This window comes from Panulirus ornatus, chromosome 7 (genome assembly GCF_036320965.1).
Source record: "Panulirus ornatus isolate Po-2019 chromosome 7, ASM3632096v1, whole genome shotgun sequence".
Lineage (NCBI taxonomy): Eukaryota > Metazoa > Arthropoda > Malacostraca > Decapoda > Palinuridae > Panulirus > Panulirus ornatus.
Window position 1 is genome coordinate 14,139,199 of NC_092230.1, and position 18,558 is coordinate 14,157,756.

The following is an 18,558-nucleotide window of genomic DNA, read 5'->3' on the forward strand; positions in this document are numbered from 1 at the left end:
ACCTCACACCACACATTGTCCTCAAACATCTCATTTCCAGCACATCCATCCTCCTGCGCACAACTCTATCCATAGCCCACGCCTCGCAACCATACAACATTGTTGGAACAACTATTCCTTCAAACATACCCATTTTTGTTTTCCGAGATAATGTTCTCGACTTCCACACATTCTTCAAGGCTCCCAGGATTTTCGCCCCCTCCCCCACCCTATGATCCACTTCCGCTTCCATGGTTCCATCCGCTGCCAGATCCACTCCCAGATATCTAAAACACTTTACTTCCTCCAGTTTTTCTCCATTCAAACTTACCTCCCAATTGACCTGACCCTCAACCCTACTGTACCTAATAACCTTAGTCTTATTCACATTTACTCTTAACTTTCTTCTTTCACACACTTTACCAAACTCAGTCACCAGCTTCTGCAGTTTCTCACATGAATCAGCCTGTGTATGTATATATATTTATACATTAAAATGTGAAGGGGGCTAATGGGAAGGTGATAACAAGTAGTGGTGATGTAACTAGATGGAGTGAGTATTTTGAAGGTTTGTTGAATGTGTTTGATGATAGACAGGCAGATATAGGGTGTTTTGGTCGAGTTGGTGTGCAAGGTGAGAGGGTTGGGGAGAATGATTTGGTAAACAGACAAGAGGTAGTAAAAGCTTTGCGGAAGATGAAAGCCGGCAAGGCAGCAGGTTTGGATGGTATTGCAGTGGAATTTATTAAAAAAGGGGGTGACTATATTGTTGACTGGTTGGTAAGGTTATTTAATGTATGTATGACTCATGATCAGGTGCCAGAGGATTGGCGGAATGCTTGCATAGTGCCATTGTACAAAGGCAAAGGGGATAAGAGTGAGTGCTCAAATTACAGAGGTATAAGTTTGTTGAGTATTCCTGGGAAATTATATGGGAGGGTACTGATTGAGAGGGTGAAGGCATGTACAGAGCATTAGACTGGGGAAGAGCAGTGTGGTTTCAGAAGTGGTACAGGATGTGTGGATCAGGTGTTCGCTTTGAAGAATGTATGTGAGAAATACTTAGAAAAGCAAATGGATTTGTATGTAGCATTTATGGATCTGGAGAAGGCATATGATAGAGTTGATAGAGATGCTCTGTGGAAGGTATTAAGAATATATGGTATGGGAGGCAAGTTCTTAGAAGCAATGAAAAGTTTTTATCAAGGATGTAAGGCATGTGAACATGTAGGAAGAGAGGAAAGTGATTGGTTCTCAGTGAATGTAGGTTTGTGGCAGGGGTGTGTGATGTCTCCATAGTTGTTTAATTTGTTTATGGATGGGGTTGTTAGGGAGGTGAATGCAAGAGTTTTGTAAAGAGGGGCAAGTATGAAGTCTGTTGTGGATGAGAGAGCTTGAGAAGCGAGTCAGTTGTTTTTCACTGATTATAAAGCGCTGGTGGCTGATTCGTGTGAAAAACTGCAGAAGCTGGTGACTGAGTTTGGTAAAAATGTGTGAAAGAAGAAAGCTGAGAGTAAATGTGAATAAGAGCAAGGTAGGGTTGAGGGACAAGTCAATTGGGAGATAAGTTTAAATGGAGAAAAACTGGAGGAAGTGAAGTGCTTTAGATATCTGGGAGTGGATTTGGCAGCGGGTGGAACCATGGAAGCGGAAGTGAATCATAGTGTGGGGGAGGGGGCGAAAGTTCTGGGAGCTTTGAAAAATGTGAAGACGAGAACATTATCTTGGAAAGCAAAAATGGGTATGTTTGAAGGAATAGCGGTTCCAACAATGTTATATGGTTGCAAGGTGTGGGCTGTAGATAGAGTTGTGCAGAGGATGGTAGATGAGCTGGAAATGAGATGTTTGAGGACAATATGTGGTGTGAGGTGGTTTGATTGAGTAAGTAATAATAGGGTAAGAGAGATGTGTGGTAATAAAAAGAGTGTGGTTGAGATAGCAGAAGAGGGTTTTTGAAATGGTTTGGTCACATGGGGAGAATGAGCGAGGAAAGATTGACCAAGAGGATATATGTGTCAGTGGAGGGAACGAGGAGAAGTGGGAGACCAAATTGGAGGTGGAAAGATGGAGTGAAAAAGATTTTGAGTGATCGGGGCCTGAACATGCTGGATGGTGAAAGGCGTGCAAGGAACAGAGTGAATTGGAATGATGTGGTATACCGGGGTCGACATTCTGTCAATGGATTGAACCATGGCATGTGAAGCGTTTAGGGTAAACCATGGAAATTTCTGTGGGGCCTGGATGTGGAAAGGGAGCTGTGGTTTCGGTGCATTATTACATGACAACTAGAGACTGAGTGTGAACAAATGTGGCCTTTGTTGTCTTTTCTTAGCGCTACCTCACGCACATGAGGGGGGAGGGGGTTGTTATTTCATGTGTGGTGGGGTGGTGATGGGAATGAATAGAGGCAGACAGTATGAATTATGTACATGTGTATATATGTATATGTCTCTGTGTGCATGTGTATGTATACGTTGAGATGTATAGGTATGTATATTTGCGTGTGCAGACATGTATGTATATACCTGTGTATGTGGGTGGGTTGAGCCATTCTTTCATCTGTTTCCTTGCGCTACCTTGCTAACGCAGGAGACAGCGACAAAGCAAAATAAAAAAAATAATAATAAAATGTATAGGTATGTGTGTGTATGTGTGTGGACGAGTATGTATATACATGTGAATGTGGGTGGACTGGGCCATTCTTACATCTGTTTCCCTGTGCTACCTCGCTAACACGGGAGACAGCGACAAAGTATTATAAATAAATAAATGCTCATACACACACATATACATATCAACATTTTTTTTTTTTTTTTTTTGCTGCTGTCTCCCGCGTTTGCGAGGTAGCACAAGGAAACAGACGAAAGAAATGGCCCAACCCACCCCCATACATATGTATATACATATGTCCACACACGCAAATATATATACCTACACAGCTTTCCATGGTTTACCCCAGACGCTTCACATGCCCTGATTCAATCCACTGACAGCATGTCAACCCCGGTATACCACATCGATCCAATTCACTCTATTCCTTGCCCTCCTTTCACCCTCCTGCATGTTCAGGCCTCGATCACTCAAAATCTTTTTCACTCCATCTTTCCACCTCCAATTTGGTCTCCCACTTCTCCTCGTTCCCTCCACCTCCGACACATATATCCTCTTGGTCAATCTTTCCTCACTCATTCTCTCCATGTGCCCAAACCATTTCAAAACACCCTCTTCTGCTCTCCCAACCACGATCTTTTTATTTCCACACATCTCTCTTACCCTTACGTTACTTACTCGATCAAACCACCTCACACCACACATTGTCCTCAAACATCTCATTTCCAGCATATCCATCCTCCTGCGCACAACTCTATCCATAGCCCACGCCTCGCAACCATACAACATTGTTGGAACCACTATTCCTTCAAACATACCCATTTTTGCTTTCCGAGATAATGTTCTCGACTTCCACACATTCCTCAAGGCTCCCAGGATTTTCGCTCCCTCCCCCACCCTATGATCCACTTCCGCTTCCATGGTTCCATCCGCTGCCAGATCCACTCCCAGATATCTAAAACACTTTATTTCCTCCAGTTTTGCTCCATTCAAACTTACCTCCCAATTGACTTGACCCTCAACCCTACTGTACCTAATAAACTTGCTCTTATTCACATTTACTCTTAACTTTCTTCTTCCACACACTTTACCAAACTCAGTCACCAGCTTCTGCAGTTTCTCGCATGAATCAGCCACCAGCGCTGTATCATCAGCGAACAACAACCGACTCACTTCCCAAGCTCTCTCATCCCCAACAGACTTCATACTTGCCCCTCTTTCCAAAACTCTTGCATTCACCTCCCTAACAACCCCATCCATAAACAAATTAAACAACCATGGAGACATCACACACCCCTGCCACAAACCTACATTCACTGAAAACCAATCACTTTCCTCTCTTCTTACACGTACACATGCTTTACATCCTCGATAAAAACTTTTCACTGCTTCTCACAACTTGCCTCCCACACCATATATTCTTAATACCTTCCACAGAGCATCTCTATCAACTCTATCATATGCCTTCTCCAGATCCATAAATGCTACATACAAATCCATTTGCTTTTCTAAGTATTTCTCACATACATTCTTCAAAGCAAACACCTGATCCACACATCCTCTACCACTTCTGAAACCACACTGCTCTTCCCCAATCTGATGCTCTGTACATGCCTTCACCCTCTCAATCAATACCCTCCCATATAATTTATCAGGAATACTCAACAAACTTATACCTCTGTAATTTGAGCACTCACTCTTATCCCCTTTGCCTTTGTACAATGGCACTATGCATGCATTCCGCCAATCCTCAGGCACCTCACCATGAGTCATACAAACATTAAATAACCTTACCAACCAGTCAATAATACAGTCACCCCCTTTTTTAATAAATTCCACTGCAATACCCTCCAAACCTGCTGCCTTGCCGGCTTTCATCTTCCGCAAAGCTTTTACTACCTCTTCTCTGTTCACCAAGTCATTTTCCCTAACCCTCTCACTTTGCACACCACCTCGACCAAAACACCCTATATCTGCCAATCTATCATCAAACACATTCAACAAACCTTCAAAATACTCACTCCGTCTCCTTCTCACATCACCACTACTTGTTATCACCTCCCCATTTGCGCCCTTCACTGAAGTTCACATATATATATATATATATTATATTTTTTTTTTATTATACTTTGTCACTGTCTCCCGCGTTTGCGAGGTAGCGCAAGGAAACAGACGAAAGAAATGGCCCAACCCCCCCCATACACATGTATATACATACGTCCACACACGCAAATATACACACCTACACAGCTTTCCATGGTTTACCCCAGACGCTTCACATACCTTGATTCAATCCACTGACAGCACGTCAACCCCGGTATACCACATCGCTCCAATTCACTCTATTCCTTGCCCTCCTTTCACCCTCCTGCATGTTCAGGCCCCGATCACACAAAATCTTTTTCACTCCATCTTTCCACCTCCAATTTGGTCTCCCTCTTCTCCTCGTTCCCTCCACCTCCGACACATATATCCTCTTGGTCAATCTTTCCTCACTCATTCTCTCCATGCGCCCAAACCACTTCAAAACACCCTCTTCTGCTCTCTCAACCACGCTCTTTTTATTTCCACACATCTCTCTTACCCTTACGTTACTCACTCGATCAAACCACCTCACACCACACATTGTCCTCAAACATCTCATTTCCAGCACATCCATCCTCCTGCGCACAACTCTATCCATAGCCCACGCCTCGCAACCATACAACATTGTTGGAACCACTATTCCTTCAAACATACCCATTTTTGCTTTCCGAGATAATGTTCTCGACTTCCACACATTCTTCAAGGCCCCCAGAATTTTCGCCCCCTCCCCCACCCTATGATCCACTTCCGCTTCCATGGTTCCATCCGCTGCCAGATCCACTCCCAGATATCTAAAACACTTCACTTCCTCCAGTTTTTCTCCATTCAAACTCACCTCCCAATTGACTTGACCCTCAACCCTACTGTACCTAATAACCTTGCTCTTATTCACATTTACTCTTAACTTTCTTCTTTCACACACTTTACGAAACTCAGTCACCAGCTTCTGCAGTTTCTCACATGAATCAGCCACCAGCGCTGTATCATCAGCGAACAACAACCGACTCACTTCCCAAGCTCTCTCATCCCCAACAGACTTCAGTTTGTTGAGTATTCCTGGTAAATTATATGGCAGGGTATTGATTGAGAGGGTGAAGGCATGTACAGAGCATCAGATTGGGGAAGAGCAGTGTGGTTTCAGAAGTGGTAGAGGATGTGTGGATCAGGTGTTTGCTTTGAAGAATGTATGTGAGAAATACTTAGAAAAGCAAATGGATTTGTATGTAGCATTTATGGATCTGGAGAAGGCATATGATAGAGTTGAGAGAGATGCTCTGTGGAAGGTATTAAGAATATATGGTGTGGGAGGAAAGTTGTTAGAAGCAGTGAAAAGTTTTTATCGAGGATGTAAGGCATGTGTACGTGTAGGAAGAGAGGTAAGTGATTGGTTCTCAGTGAATGTAGGTTTGCGGCAGGGGTGTGTGATGTCTCCATGGTTGTTTAATTTGTTTATGGATGGGGTTGTTAGGGAGGTAAATGCAAGAGTTTTGGAAAGAGGGGCAAGTATGAAGTCTGTTGGGGATGAGAGAGCTTGGGAAGTGAATCAGTTGTTGTTCGCTGATGATACAGCGCTGGTGGCTGATTCATGTGAGAAACTGCAGAAGCTGGTGACTGAGTTTGGAAAAGTGTGTGGAAGAAGAAAGTTAAGAGTAAATGTGAATAAGAGCAAGGTTATTAGGTACAGTAGGGTTGAGGGTCAAGTCAATTGGGAGGTGAGTTTGAATGGAGAAAAACTGGAGGAAGTGAAGTGTTTTAGATATCTGGGAGTGGATCTGGCAGTGGATGGAACCATGGAAGCGGAAGTGGATCATAGGGTGGGGGAGGGGGCGAAAATCCTGGGGGCCTTGAAGAATGTGTGGAAGTCGAGAACATTATCTCGGAAAGCAAAAATGGGTATGTTTGAAGGAATAGTGGTTCCAACAATGTTGTATGGTTGTGAGGCATGGGCTATGGATAGAGTTGTGCGCAGGAGGATGGATGTGCTGGAAATGAGATGTTTGAGGACAATGTGTGGTGTGAGGTGGTTTGATCGAGTGAGTAACGTAAGGGTAAGAGAGATGTGTGGAAATAAAAAGAGCGTGGTTGAGAGAGCAGAAGAGGGTGTTTTGAAGTGGTTTGGGCACATGGAGAGGATGAGTGAGGAAAGATTGACCAAGAGGATATATGTGTCGGAGGTGGAGGGAACAAGGAGAAGAGGGAGACCAAATTGGAGGTGGAAAGATGGAGTGAAAAAGATTTTGTGTGATCGGGGCCTGAACATGCAGGAGGGTGAAAGGAGGGCAAGGAATAGAGTGAATTGGATCGATGCGGTATACCGGGGTTGACGTGCTGTCGGTGGATTGAATCAGGGCATGTGAAGCGTCTGGGGTAAACCATGGAAAGCTGTGTAGGTATGTATATTTGCGTGTGTGGACGTATGTATATCCATGTGTATGGGGGTGGGTTGGGCCATTTCTTTCGTCTGTTTCCTTGCGCTACCTCGCAAACGCGGGAGACAGCGACAAAGCAAAAAAAAAATATATATATATATATTCATGTGAGAAACTGCAGAAGCTGGTGACTGAGTTTGGTAAAGTGTGTGAAAGAAGAAAGTTAGGAGTAAATGTGAATAAGAGCAAGGTTATTAGGTACAGTAGGGTTGAGGGTCAAGTCAATTGGGAGGTAAGTTTGAATGGAGAAAAACTGGAGGAAGTAAAGTGTTTTAGATATCTGGGAGTGGATCTGGCAGCGGATGGAACCATGGAAGCGGAAGTGGATCATAGGGTGGGGGAGGGGGCGAAAATCCTGGGAGCCTTGAAGAATGTGTGGAAGTCGAGAACATTATCTCGGAAAGCAAAAATGGGTATGTTTGAAGGAATAGTTGTTCCAACAATGTTGTATGGTTGCGAGGCGTGGGCTATGGATAGAGTTGTGCACAGGAGGATGGATGTGCTGGAAATGAGATGTTTGAGGACAATGTATGGTGTGAGGTGGTTTGATCGATTAAGTAACGTAAGGGTAAGAGAGATGTGTGGAAATAAAAAGAGCATGGTTGAGATAGCAGAAAAGGGTGTTTTGAAATGGTTTGGGCACATGGAGAGAATGAGTGAGGAAAGATTGACCAAGAGGATATATGTGTCGGAGGTGGAGGGAACGAGGAGAAGTGGGAGACCAAATTGGAGGTGGAAAGATGGAGTGAAAAAGATTTTGAGTGATCGGGGCCTGAACATGCAGGAGGGTGAAAGGAGGGCAAGGAATAGAGTGAATTGGATCGATGTGGTATACCGAGGTTGACGTGCTGTCAGTGGATTGAATCAGGGCATGTGAAGCGTCTGGCGTAAACCATGGAAAGCTGTGTAGGTATGTATATTTGCGTGTGTGGACGTATGTATATACATGTGTATGGGGGTGGGTTGGGCCATTTCTTTCGTCTGTTTCCTTGCGCTACCTCGCAAATGCGGGAGATAGTGACAAAGCAAAAAAAAAAAAATATATATATATATATATATATATATATATATATATATATATATAACAGATATATACATATATACACATGTACATATTCATACTTGTTTGCCTTCATCCATTCCTGTTGTTACCCTGCCACACAGGAAATAGCATCTACCCCCCGCTTCAGCGAAGTAGTGCTAGGAAAACAGACAAAAAGGCCACATTCGTTCACACTCAGTCTCTAGCTGTCATGTGTAAAATGCACTGAAACCATATCTACCTATCCACATCCAGGCATTACACATATTAGCTAGAGACTGGATGTGGATATGGAGTTGTGGTTTCAGTGGATTACATATGACAGCTAGAGACTAAGTGTGAACGAATGTGGCATTTTTCTGTCTTTTTTTCCTGGCACTAACTTGCTGAAGCAGGGGGTAGCGATGCTGTTTCCTGTGGAAACTCCATCCTGTGGTAGGATGGAGTTTAGTGATCAGGACCTGAACATGGAGGAGGGTGAAAGGACTGCACAAGATAGAGTGAACAGGAACACTATGGTATATTTGGATTAACATGATTCATCATGGGGAAACCCTGGAAAGGTCTGTGTGAACTGGTTGTGGATCAGAAGCTGTCATTTCTGTGCATTACACATGACAACTACATACTTGTGCCATGAACATGATATTCATTTGAACATGTTAATGTAACTATAGAACTGAAGTCAGAACTACCATAGTTAGAAACTTCGTATTTAATCTAATCAACTTTTAAAAGTATAAGCTCTCACCTGGGTTAAAATGTCCAGTTCAAGAAAACGACCAATTTGATATATTTCCATAGCCTCTTCTACCACTGTCATGTGTGTGCGGCCAGTCTGCACAATGCTTTGGGCCTCACTGAGACTGTTGGTGCTCGTGGAGTCACGTATGATACACGAGAGATCTAGGGTGTCTAGATACACAGCATGGAGGAGCACTCGCGCATATCTCTTAGGTATAACACCTTCATCTAAAACTATTCTAGTGGGCTGAGGGATGCCCCTTTCATACATGTCCTCACTATATCGTTGTCTTCGCTGAATCAGGCTTCTAAAGAATGGTGAGCGAGCACTAAGAATAGCTTTGTGGCAGTACAGTTCTAATCGATTGTGAAAACCATAGTCTGATGGACCAGCCTCCCCATTTTGGTCAGACTGGTTCATATCCCCACTTGCTGAAAACACTAACACACAGTCTGCATAATCACCAGACTCCAACAGGTACTTAAGGTCGCACTCAAGAGGGTTGGGCGTCCCAAATTCTTCACATAACTGCATTAGCATGTCCAAGTTACTGAGACCCATTTGGGCTTTGCTAGTTCCATCATAGGCATTAAATTCACCAGTATATAAATAACGCAACAATGCACTAAACATGGGGATATCAATACCAGGAGTCCGTATATCCACACCAATTTGAGCCCCATATCCTGGTATCTTTTTCAGCACCTCCTGGAACACATAAGAATGATGTTAGATTATGAAAATAAAACAAATATCAAACAACAGCTATAAAAACATGGTACTGTATGCAAATATCAACTTAGTTCAAAGCACTGCAAATGCAAATATATCTTCCGTAACTTTTACAGCCTTATCGGTAAAAATGAGATCATGAGGTGATAAGCAGATGGAGAATTCACACCACAGAAGAGTCTCACTTTTTCAACTTTTCAACAAAGATGATACTCTAATAAATACTTCAATCTCATTAAAGGGCAAGAAAATTCATGCAACCTTCAAGCTCAGGAAGAAAGCCATATACTCTATGTATTAAGGGCTGACACATATGATATGGCTGTGAATTTACTGCAGCGACTTTGGCATTCGGCCTCAACATCTGGTTAGTTTTTTAAATAAAAATGAACATGGTGACTATTACAGCAACAGCTGCATTAGTAGATATACTTTTTTTTCATACTTGTCCATTGTTTCCCACATTAATAAGGTAGCACCAAAAATAGAAGAAGAAAGGCTACTTTTGCTCACATCCTTTCACTAGCTGTCATGTGCAATGCAACAAAACCAGAGCCTCCTGTCCACAAACAGGCCCCACAAATCCTTCTATGGTTTACCCCAGCCATTTCAAATGCCCTGGTTCAGTCTGCTGATAATATGTTGGCCTTGGTATAAATCACATTTGTAATTCACTCACTCTGGTGCATAAATTTCATCCTCCAGCATGTTCAGGCCACAAGCACTCAAAATTATTTTCATTCCATCCTTCTGTCTCCATTTTAGTCTGCACCTTGTTTCCTCCGCTTCTGACACTTACATCCTTAGTCAATCTATACTCTCTCAGTCTCTCCATACCTCCAAACCATTTCAGCACATCCTCTTTAGCTCTCTTAACCATACTCTTCTTACTACCACATCACTCTCTCACCCTTTTATCACTTAATCTAACTACTCACACCAAACACTGTCCTCAAACATTTCATTTCCAACACATCTATCTTCCTCTGTACATCCTCCTCTTGCCCTAGAGGTGCCAGTTGTCTAAGGAGAGCGACTTTAATTCTTGCAGTCTCTCCTCATATGGTTTTGTCATGCAAGCAACGAGTCAATTTAGTTGTTCTTCACTGCACTACTTCCAATTCAAGAACATCCTTGCATAAGCGAGGTCTCAAAACTGCATTGCATATTTGATAGTGGCAATATCACATCCTTGCTTTTGTGCTTAAAGTTCCAGTTAATAAATCCCATCAATTTTCTTTCTTGGCAGCTTCATTGCAAAGCTGGAAACAGTTACCCCTACATCTCTCACACTATAGGTGTCCTTTATCATGCGGCCAAAAAAGTTCATAATAAAATTTTTCTTTAGGTTTCCTACTTGTAACAGCTGACAGTTACTGTCATTAAATGACTATTAAGCAATTCTATCTCGATCCTCTTGTAATCTTTATCTGTCTTCTTCAGTTAATATGGCATTGCCAATCTTTGGTCATCTGCAAATTTGAACATCAATATTGTTAACATACATGATGAAAAGTATGGGCTTAAATATGGATCTCTTGGGACTCCACGAGTAATGGGTGACCACAGCGATGATTTCCCATTTATTACAACTCTGTTTCCCATCACATAACCAGGCTTCTATCCAATTTCCTAAGCAACCAATCAATTCAACATAAGGGACTCTGTCGAATGCTTTCTAGAAGTCGAGACATATTATGTCTATTGCTTTTGTCTTGTCAAGGTAATTGAATTATTTACAAAAAAATTCAAGAAGTTTATAAGGCATCGTGTACCACAGACGATTCACATGCCCTGCTTCAATCCACTGACAGCATGTCGACCCCAATATACCACATCGTTCCAATTCACTCTATTCCTTGCATGCCTTTCACCCTCCTGTATGTTCAGGCCCCAATCACTCAAAATCTTTTTTACTCCATCCTTCCACCTCCAATTTGGTCTCCCGCTTCTCCTTCTTCCCTCCACCTCTGACACAAATATCCTCTTCATTAATCTTTCCTCTATCATTCTTTCTTTGAGTCCAAACCATTTCAACACACCCTCTTCTGCTCTCTTAGCCACACTCCTTTTATTACCACAAATCTCTCTTACCCTTTCATTACTTACTCTATCAAATAACCTCACACCACATATTGTCCTAAAACATTTCATTACCAACACATCCACCCTCCTCCACACAACCCTATCTATGGCATATGCCTTGCAACCATATAACACTGTTGGAATCACTATTCCTTCAAACATACCCACTTTTGCTCTCCAAGATAATGTTCTCGCCTTCCACACATTTTTCAATGCTCCCACAACCTTTGTCCCCTTCCCCAACCTGTGACTCACTTCCGCTTCCATGGGTCCATCTGCTACCAAATCCACTCCCAAATATCTAAACATTTCACTTCCTCCAGTTTTTCTCCATTCAAACTTACCTCCCAATTAACTTGTCCCTTAACCCTACTGAACCTAATAACCTTGCTCTTATTCACATTTACATTCAACTTTCTTCTTTCACACACTTTACCAAACTCAGTCACCAACTTCTGCAGTTTCTCACCTGAATCCGCCACCAGCGCTATATCTTCAGCGAACAACAATTGACTCACTTCCCAAGCCCTCTCATCCACAACAGACTGCATATTTGCTACACTCTCCTAAACTCTTGCATTAAGCTCCCTAACCACCCCATCCATAAACAAATTAAACAACCATGGAGACATCACACACCCCTGCTGCAAACCAACATTCACTGGGAACCAATCACTTTCCTCTCTTCCTACTCGCACACATGCCTTACATCCTCGGTAAAAACTTTTCACTGCTTCTAGCAACTTATGTCCCACACCATATACTCTTAATATCTTCCACAAAGCATCTCTATCAACCCTATCATATGCCTTCTCCAGATCCATAAATGCTACATACATATCCATCTGTTTTTCTAAGTATTTCTCACATACATTCTTCAATGCAAACATCTGATCCACACATCCTCTACCACTTCTGAAACCACACTGCTCTTCCCCAGTCTGATGCTCTGTACAGGCCTTTACCTACTCAATCAATATCTTTCCATATAATTTCCCAGGAATACTCAACAAACTTATGCCTCTGTAATCTGAACACTCATCTTTATCCCCTTTGCCTTTGCACAATTGCACTATGCATGCACTTTCCCAATCCTCAGGCACTTCACCATGATTCATACATACACTGAATATCTTTGCCAACCAATCAACAACACAGTCACCCCCTTTTTAATAAATTCCACAGCAATACCATGTAAACCCAATGCCTTGCCGGCATTCATCTTCTGCAAAGCTTTCACTACCTCCTCTCTCTTCACCAAACCATTCTCACTGACCCTCTCTTACTTCACACACCACCCCAAACAAAACATCCTATACCTGCCACTCTATCATCAAACGCATTCAACAAACCTTCAAAATACTCACTCCATCTCCTCACTTCATCACTACTTGTTATTACCTCCATTTGCCCCCTTCACTGATGTTCCCATTTGTTCTCTTGTCTTACACACTTTATTAACCCTTCCAAAACATCTTTTTATTCTCTTTAAAATCAAATGATACTCTCACCTCAACTCTAATTTGCCCTCTATTTCACCTCTTACACCTTTCTCTTGACCTCCTGCCTATTTCTTTTATACATCTCCCAGTCATTCCCATTACTTCCCTACAAAAATCATCCAAATGCCTCTCTCTTCTCTTTCACTAACAATCTTACCTCTTCATCCCATCCCTCTACCCTTTCTAATCCGCCCATCCCCCACCTTTCTCATGCCACAGCATCTTTTACGCAAGCCATCACTGCTTCCCTAAATACATCCCATTCCTCCCCTAGTGAGTCCCCTTACGTCCTCTGCTCTCACCTTTTGCCATTGTGCAGTCAATCTCTCCTGGTACATCCTCACACAAGTCTCCTTTCCAAGCTCACTTACTCTCACCACTCTCTTTGCCCCCAAATTCTCTCTTCTTTTCTGAAAACCTCTACAAATCCTCACTTTCACTTCCACAAGATAGTGATCAGACATCCCTCCAGCTGCCCCTCTCAACATGTTAACATCCAAAAGTCTCTCTTTTACACACTTCTCAAATAACACGTATTCCAATAATGCCCTCTGGCCATTTCTCCTACTCACTTATGCATACTTATGTATACGAATAAAGTGCATATGAACGTGCACCTTCATAGAACATACAAACCTCCAACAGCCAGGATCGAACCCAGGACCCCTGTGTATATCTCTCTTTTTAAACAAGGTATTCCCAGTCACCATTCCTTTTTCTGGACAAAAATCCACAAGCTCTTCATCCCATTTCCATTTACAACATTGAGCACCCCATGTACACCAATTATGCCCTTAATTGCCACATTACTCACCTTTGCATTCAAATCACCCATCACTATAACCCAGTCTCGTGCATCAAAGCTGTTAACACACTCACTCAGCTACTCCCAAAACACTTCCTTCTCATGATCTTTCTTCTCAAGACCATGTGCATAGGCACCAATAATCACCCATCTCTCTCCATCCACTTTCAGTTTTACCCGTATCAACCTAGATTTACTTTCTTACACTCTATCACATACTCACACAACTTGTGCTTCAGGAGTGCTACTCCTTCCTCTGCTCTTGTCCTCTCACCAACCCCTGACTATACTCCCAAGACATTCCTAAACCACTCTTTCCCTTTACCTTTGAGCTTCGTTTCACTCAGACAAAGACATATGCATATATACATATTCATATGTGCTGCCTTCATCTATTCCTGTCGCCACCCCACCACACACGAAATAGCATCCCCCCTCCAGCGAGGTAGTGCCAAGAAAAGACAAAAAAGGTTACACTCATTCCCACTCAGTCTCTAAATGCCATGTGTAATGCACCAAAACCAAAGCTTCCTTTCCATATCCAGGCCCCACAGACCTTTACATGGTCTACCCCAGATGCTTCACATGCCCTGGTTCAATCTTCAATCAGTATGCCATATCGTTTCAATTCACTCTATTCCTTGATTTATTGCACGCCTTTCACCCTCCTGTATGTTCAGGCCTCAGTCATTCAAAATCTTTTTCACTCCATCCTTCCACCTCCAGTTTGGTCTTCCACTTCTCCTTCTTCCCTCCACCTCTGACACATATATCCTCATCATCAATCTCTCCTCACTCATTCTCTCCTAGTGTCCAAACCATTTAAACAGCCCTGCTCTCTCAACCACACTCTTTTATTACCACACATCTCTCTTACCCTTTCATTACTTACTCGATCAAACCACCTCACACCACATATTGTCCTCAAACATTTCATTTCCAACACATCCACCCTTCTCCACACAACCCTATCTATAGCCCATGCCTTGCAACCATATAACATAGTTGGAACCACTACTCCTTAAAATATACCCATTTTTGCTCTCCGAGATAACATTCTCCCCTTAACACATTCTTTAACACTCCCAGAACCTTCACCCCCTACCCCACCCTATGACTCACTTCCGCTTCCATGGTTCCATCCACTGCTAAGTCCACTCCCAAATATCTAAAACACTTCACTTACTCCAGTTTTTCTCCATTCAATTTACCTTCCAATTAACTTGTCCCTCAACCATAGTGAACCTAATAACCTTACTCTTATTCACATTTTCTCAACTTTTTTCTTTCACACACTTTACCAAACTCAAGTCACCAACTTCTGCAGTTTCTCACCAGTGCTGTATCATCAGCCAACAACTGACTAACTTCTAAAGCCCTCTCATCCACAACAAACTGCATACTTGCCCCTCTTTCCAAAACTCTTGCATTTACCTCCCTAACCGCCACTTCTATAAACATATTAAACAACCATAGAGACATCACGCAAACTGACATTCACTGGGAAACAATCAATTTCCTCTCTTCCTACAAGTACATATGCCTTACATCCTTGGTAAAACCTTTTCGTTGCTTCTAGCAACTTACTTCCCGCACCATATACTCTGAAAACCTTCCACAAAGCATCTCTATCAAACCTAACATATGCCTTCTCTCGATCCATAAATGCTACATACAAATCCATCTGTTTTCCTGATGCTACATACAAATGCATCTGTTTTCCAAAGTATTTCTCACATACATTCTTCAAAGCAAACACCTGATCCACACATCCTCTACCACTTCTGAAACCACAAAACTCTTCCACAATCTGATGCTCTGTACATGCCTTAACCCTTTCACTCAATACCCTCCCTTATAATTTCCCAGGAATACTCAACTTTTTTTTTTTTTTTTTTTATACCTCGTCGCTGTCTCCCGCGGTTGCGAGGTAGCGCAAGGAAACAGACGAAAGAAATGGCCCAACCCCCCCATACACATGTACATACACACGTCCACACACGCAAATATACATACCTACACAGCTTTCCATGGTTTACCCCGGACGCTTCACATGCCTTGATTCAATCCACTGACAGCACGTCAACCCCTGTATACCACATCGCTCCAATTCACTCTATTCCTTGCCCTCCTTTCACCCTCCTGCATGTTCAGGCCCCGATCACACAAAATCCTTTTCACTCCATCTTTCCACCTCCAATTTGGTCTCCCTCTTCTCCTCGTTCCCTCCACCTCCGACACATATATCCTCTTGGTCAATCTTTCCTCACTCATTCTCTCCATGTGCCCAAACCATTTCAAAACACCCTCTTCTGCTCTCTCAACCACGCTCTTTTTATTTCCACACATCTCTCTTATCCTTACGTTACTTACTCGATCAAACCACCTCACACCACACATTGTCCTCAAACATCTCATTTCCAGCACATCCATCCTCCTGCGCACAACTCTATCCATAGCCCACGCCTCGCAACCATACAACATTGTTGGAACCACTATTCCTTCAAACATACCCATTTTTGCTTTCCGAGATAATGTTCTCGACTTCCACACATTTTTGAAGGCTCCCAAAATTTTCGCCCCCTCCCCCACCCTATGATCCACTTCCGCTTCCATGGTTCCATCCGCTGACAGATCCACTCCCAGATATCTAAAACACTTCACTTCCTCCAGTTTTTCTCCATTCAAACTCACCTCCCAATTGACTTACCCTCAACCCTACTGTACCTAATAACCTTGCTCTTATTCACATTTACTCTTAACTTTCTTCTTCCACACACTTTACCAAACTCCGTCACCAGCTTCTGCAGTTTCTCACATGAATCCGCCACCAGCGCTGTATCATCAGCGAACAACAACTGACTCACTTCCCAAGCTCTCTCATCCCCAACAGACTTCATACTTGCCCCTCTTTCCAAGACTCTTGCATTTACCTCCCTAACAACCCCATCCATAAACAAATTAAACAACCATGGAGACATCACACACCCCTGCCGCAAACCTACATTCACTGAGAACCAATCACTTTCCTCTCTTCCTACACGTACACATGCCTTACATCCTCGATAAAAACTTTTCACTGCTTCTAACAACTTGCCTCCCACACCATATATGCCTCTGTAATTTGAACACTTACCTTTATCCCCTTTGCCTTTGTGCAGTGGCACTATGCATGCATTCCGCCAATCCTCAGGCACTTCACTATGATTGATACATACAATGAATATCCTTACCAACCAATCAACAACAAAGTCAACCCCTTTTTCAAAAAATTCCACTGCAATACCATCCAAACACACCACCTTGCTGGCATTTATCTGCAAAGCTTTCAATAACTCTTTGCTGCTTACCAAACCAATCTACCTGACCCTCTCACTTCGCACACTACCCTGACCAAAACACCCTATATGTGTCACTCCATCATCAAACACATTCAGTGTTGTAAATGGAAATGGTGAAGAGCTTGTGGATTTGTGCTGAAAAAGGACTGGTGATTGGGATTACCTGGTTTAAAAAGAGATATATGTAAGTGTACATATGTGACTAGGAGAGATGGCCAGAGGGCAATATTGGATTATGTGTTAATTGACAGGCTTGTGAAAGAGAGACCTTTGGGTGTTAACATGCTGAGAGGAGCAAATGGAGGAATGTCTGATCACTATCTTGTTATGGCAAAGGTGAAGATTTGTAGAGGTTTTCAGAAAAGAAGAGAGAATGTTGGGCAGAAGAAAGTGGTGAGAGTAAGTGAGCTTGGAAATGAGACTTGTGTGAGGAAGTTCCAGGAGAGATTGAGTGCACATTGGCAAAAGGTGAGAGCAAATGACGTAGGGGGAGTGGATGAGGAATGGGATGTACCTACAGAGGCAGTGATGCCTTGCACAAGAGATGCATGTGGCATGAGAAAGGTGGGAGGTGGGCAAATTAGAGGTGGGCAAATTAGAAAGGGTAGTGAGTGGTGGGATGAAGTAAGACTGTTAGTGAAAAAGAAGAAAGGGGCATTTGGATGATTTTTGTAGGAAAGTAGTGCAAATGACTGGGAAAGGTATAAAGGAAAGCAGCAGGTCAAGAGAAAGGTGCAAGAGGTGAAAAAGAGGGCAAATGAGAGTTGAGATGAGAATCACTGAATTTTAGGAAGTATAGATAGGGGAGAAAGAATACTTCCTATGCATTCCTCCCGTGTCGTAAAAGGCGACTAAAGGGGATGGGAACGGGAGGCTGGAAACCCTCCACTCCTTGTATTTCAACTTTCTAAAAGGGGAAACAGAAGAAGGAGTCACGTGGGGAGTGCTCATCCTCCTTGAAGGATCAGATTGGGGTGTCTAAATGTGTGTGGTTGTAACCAAGATGAGAAAAAAGGAGAGATAGGTAGTATGTTTGAGGAAAGGAACCTGCATGTTTTGGCTCTGAGTGAAACGAAGCTCAAGAGTAAAGGGGAAGAGTGGTTTGCAAATGTCTTGGGAGTAAAGTCAGGGGTTAGTGAGAGGACAAGAGCAAGGGAAGGAGAAGCACTACTCTTGAAACAGGAATGGTGGGAGTAAGTGATA

At 42.8% G+C, this 18,558-nt stretch overlaps 1 protein-coding gene across 1 annotated transcript in view; it reads right to left on the minus strand.

Annotated features, from left to right (window-relative positions):
• The window catches only part of LOC139749422 (BTB/POZ domain-containing protein 7), a 409,317-nt gene that overhangs the window by 149,291 nt on the left and 241,468 nt on the right, over positions 1-18,558 (minus strand). The window contains exon 6 of the mRNA XM_071663268.1: positions 8,897-9,598. Coding sequence (XP_071519369.1) covers positions 8,897-9,598 — 702 coding nt within the window. The remainder of the gene's footprint in view (positions 1-8,896; positions 9,599-18,558) is intronic.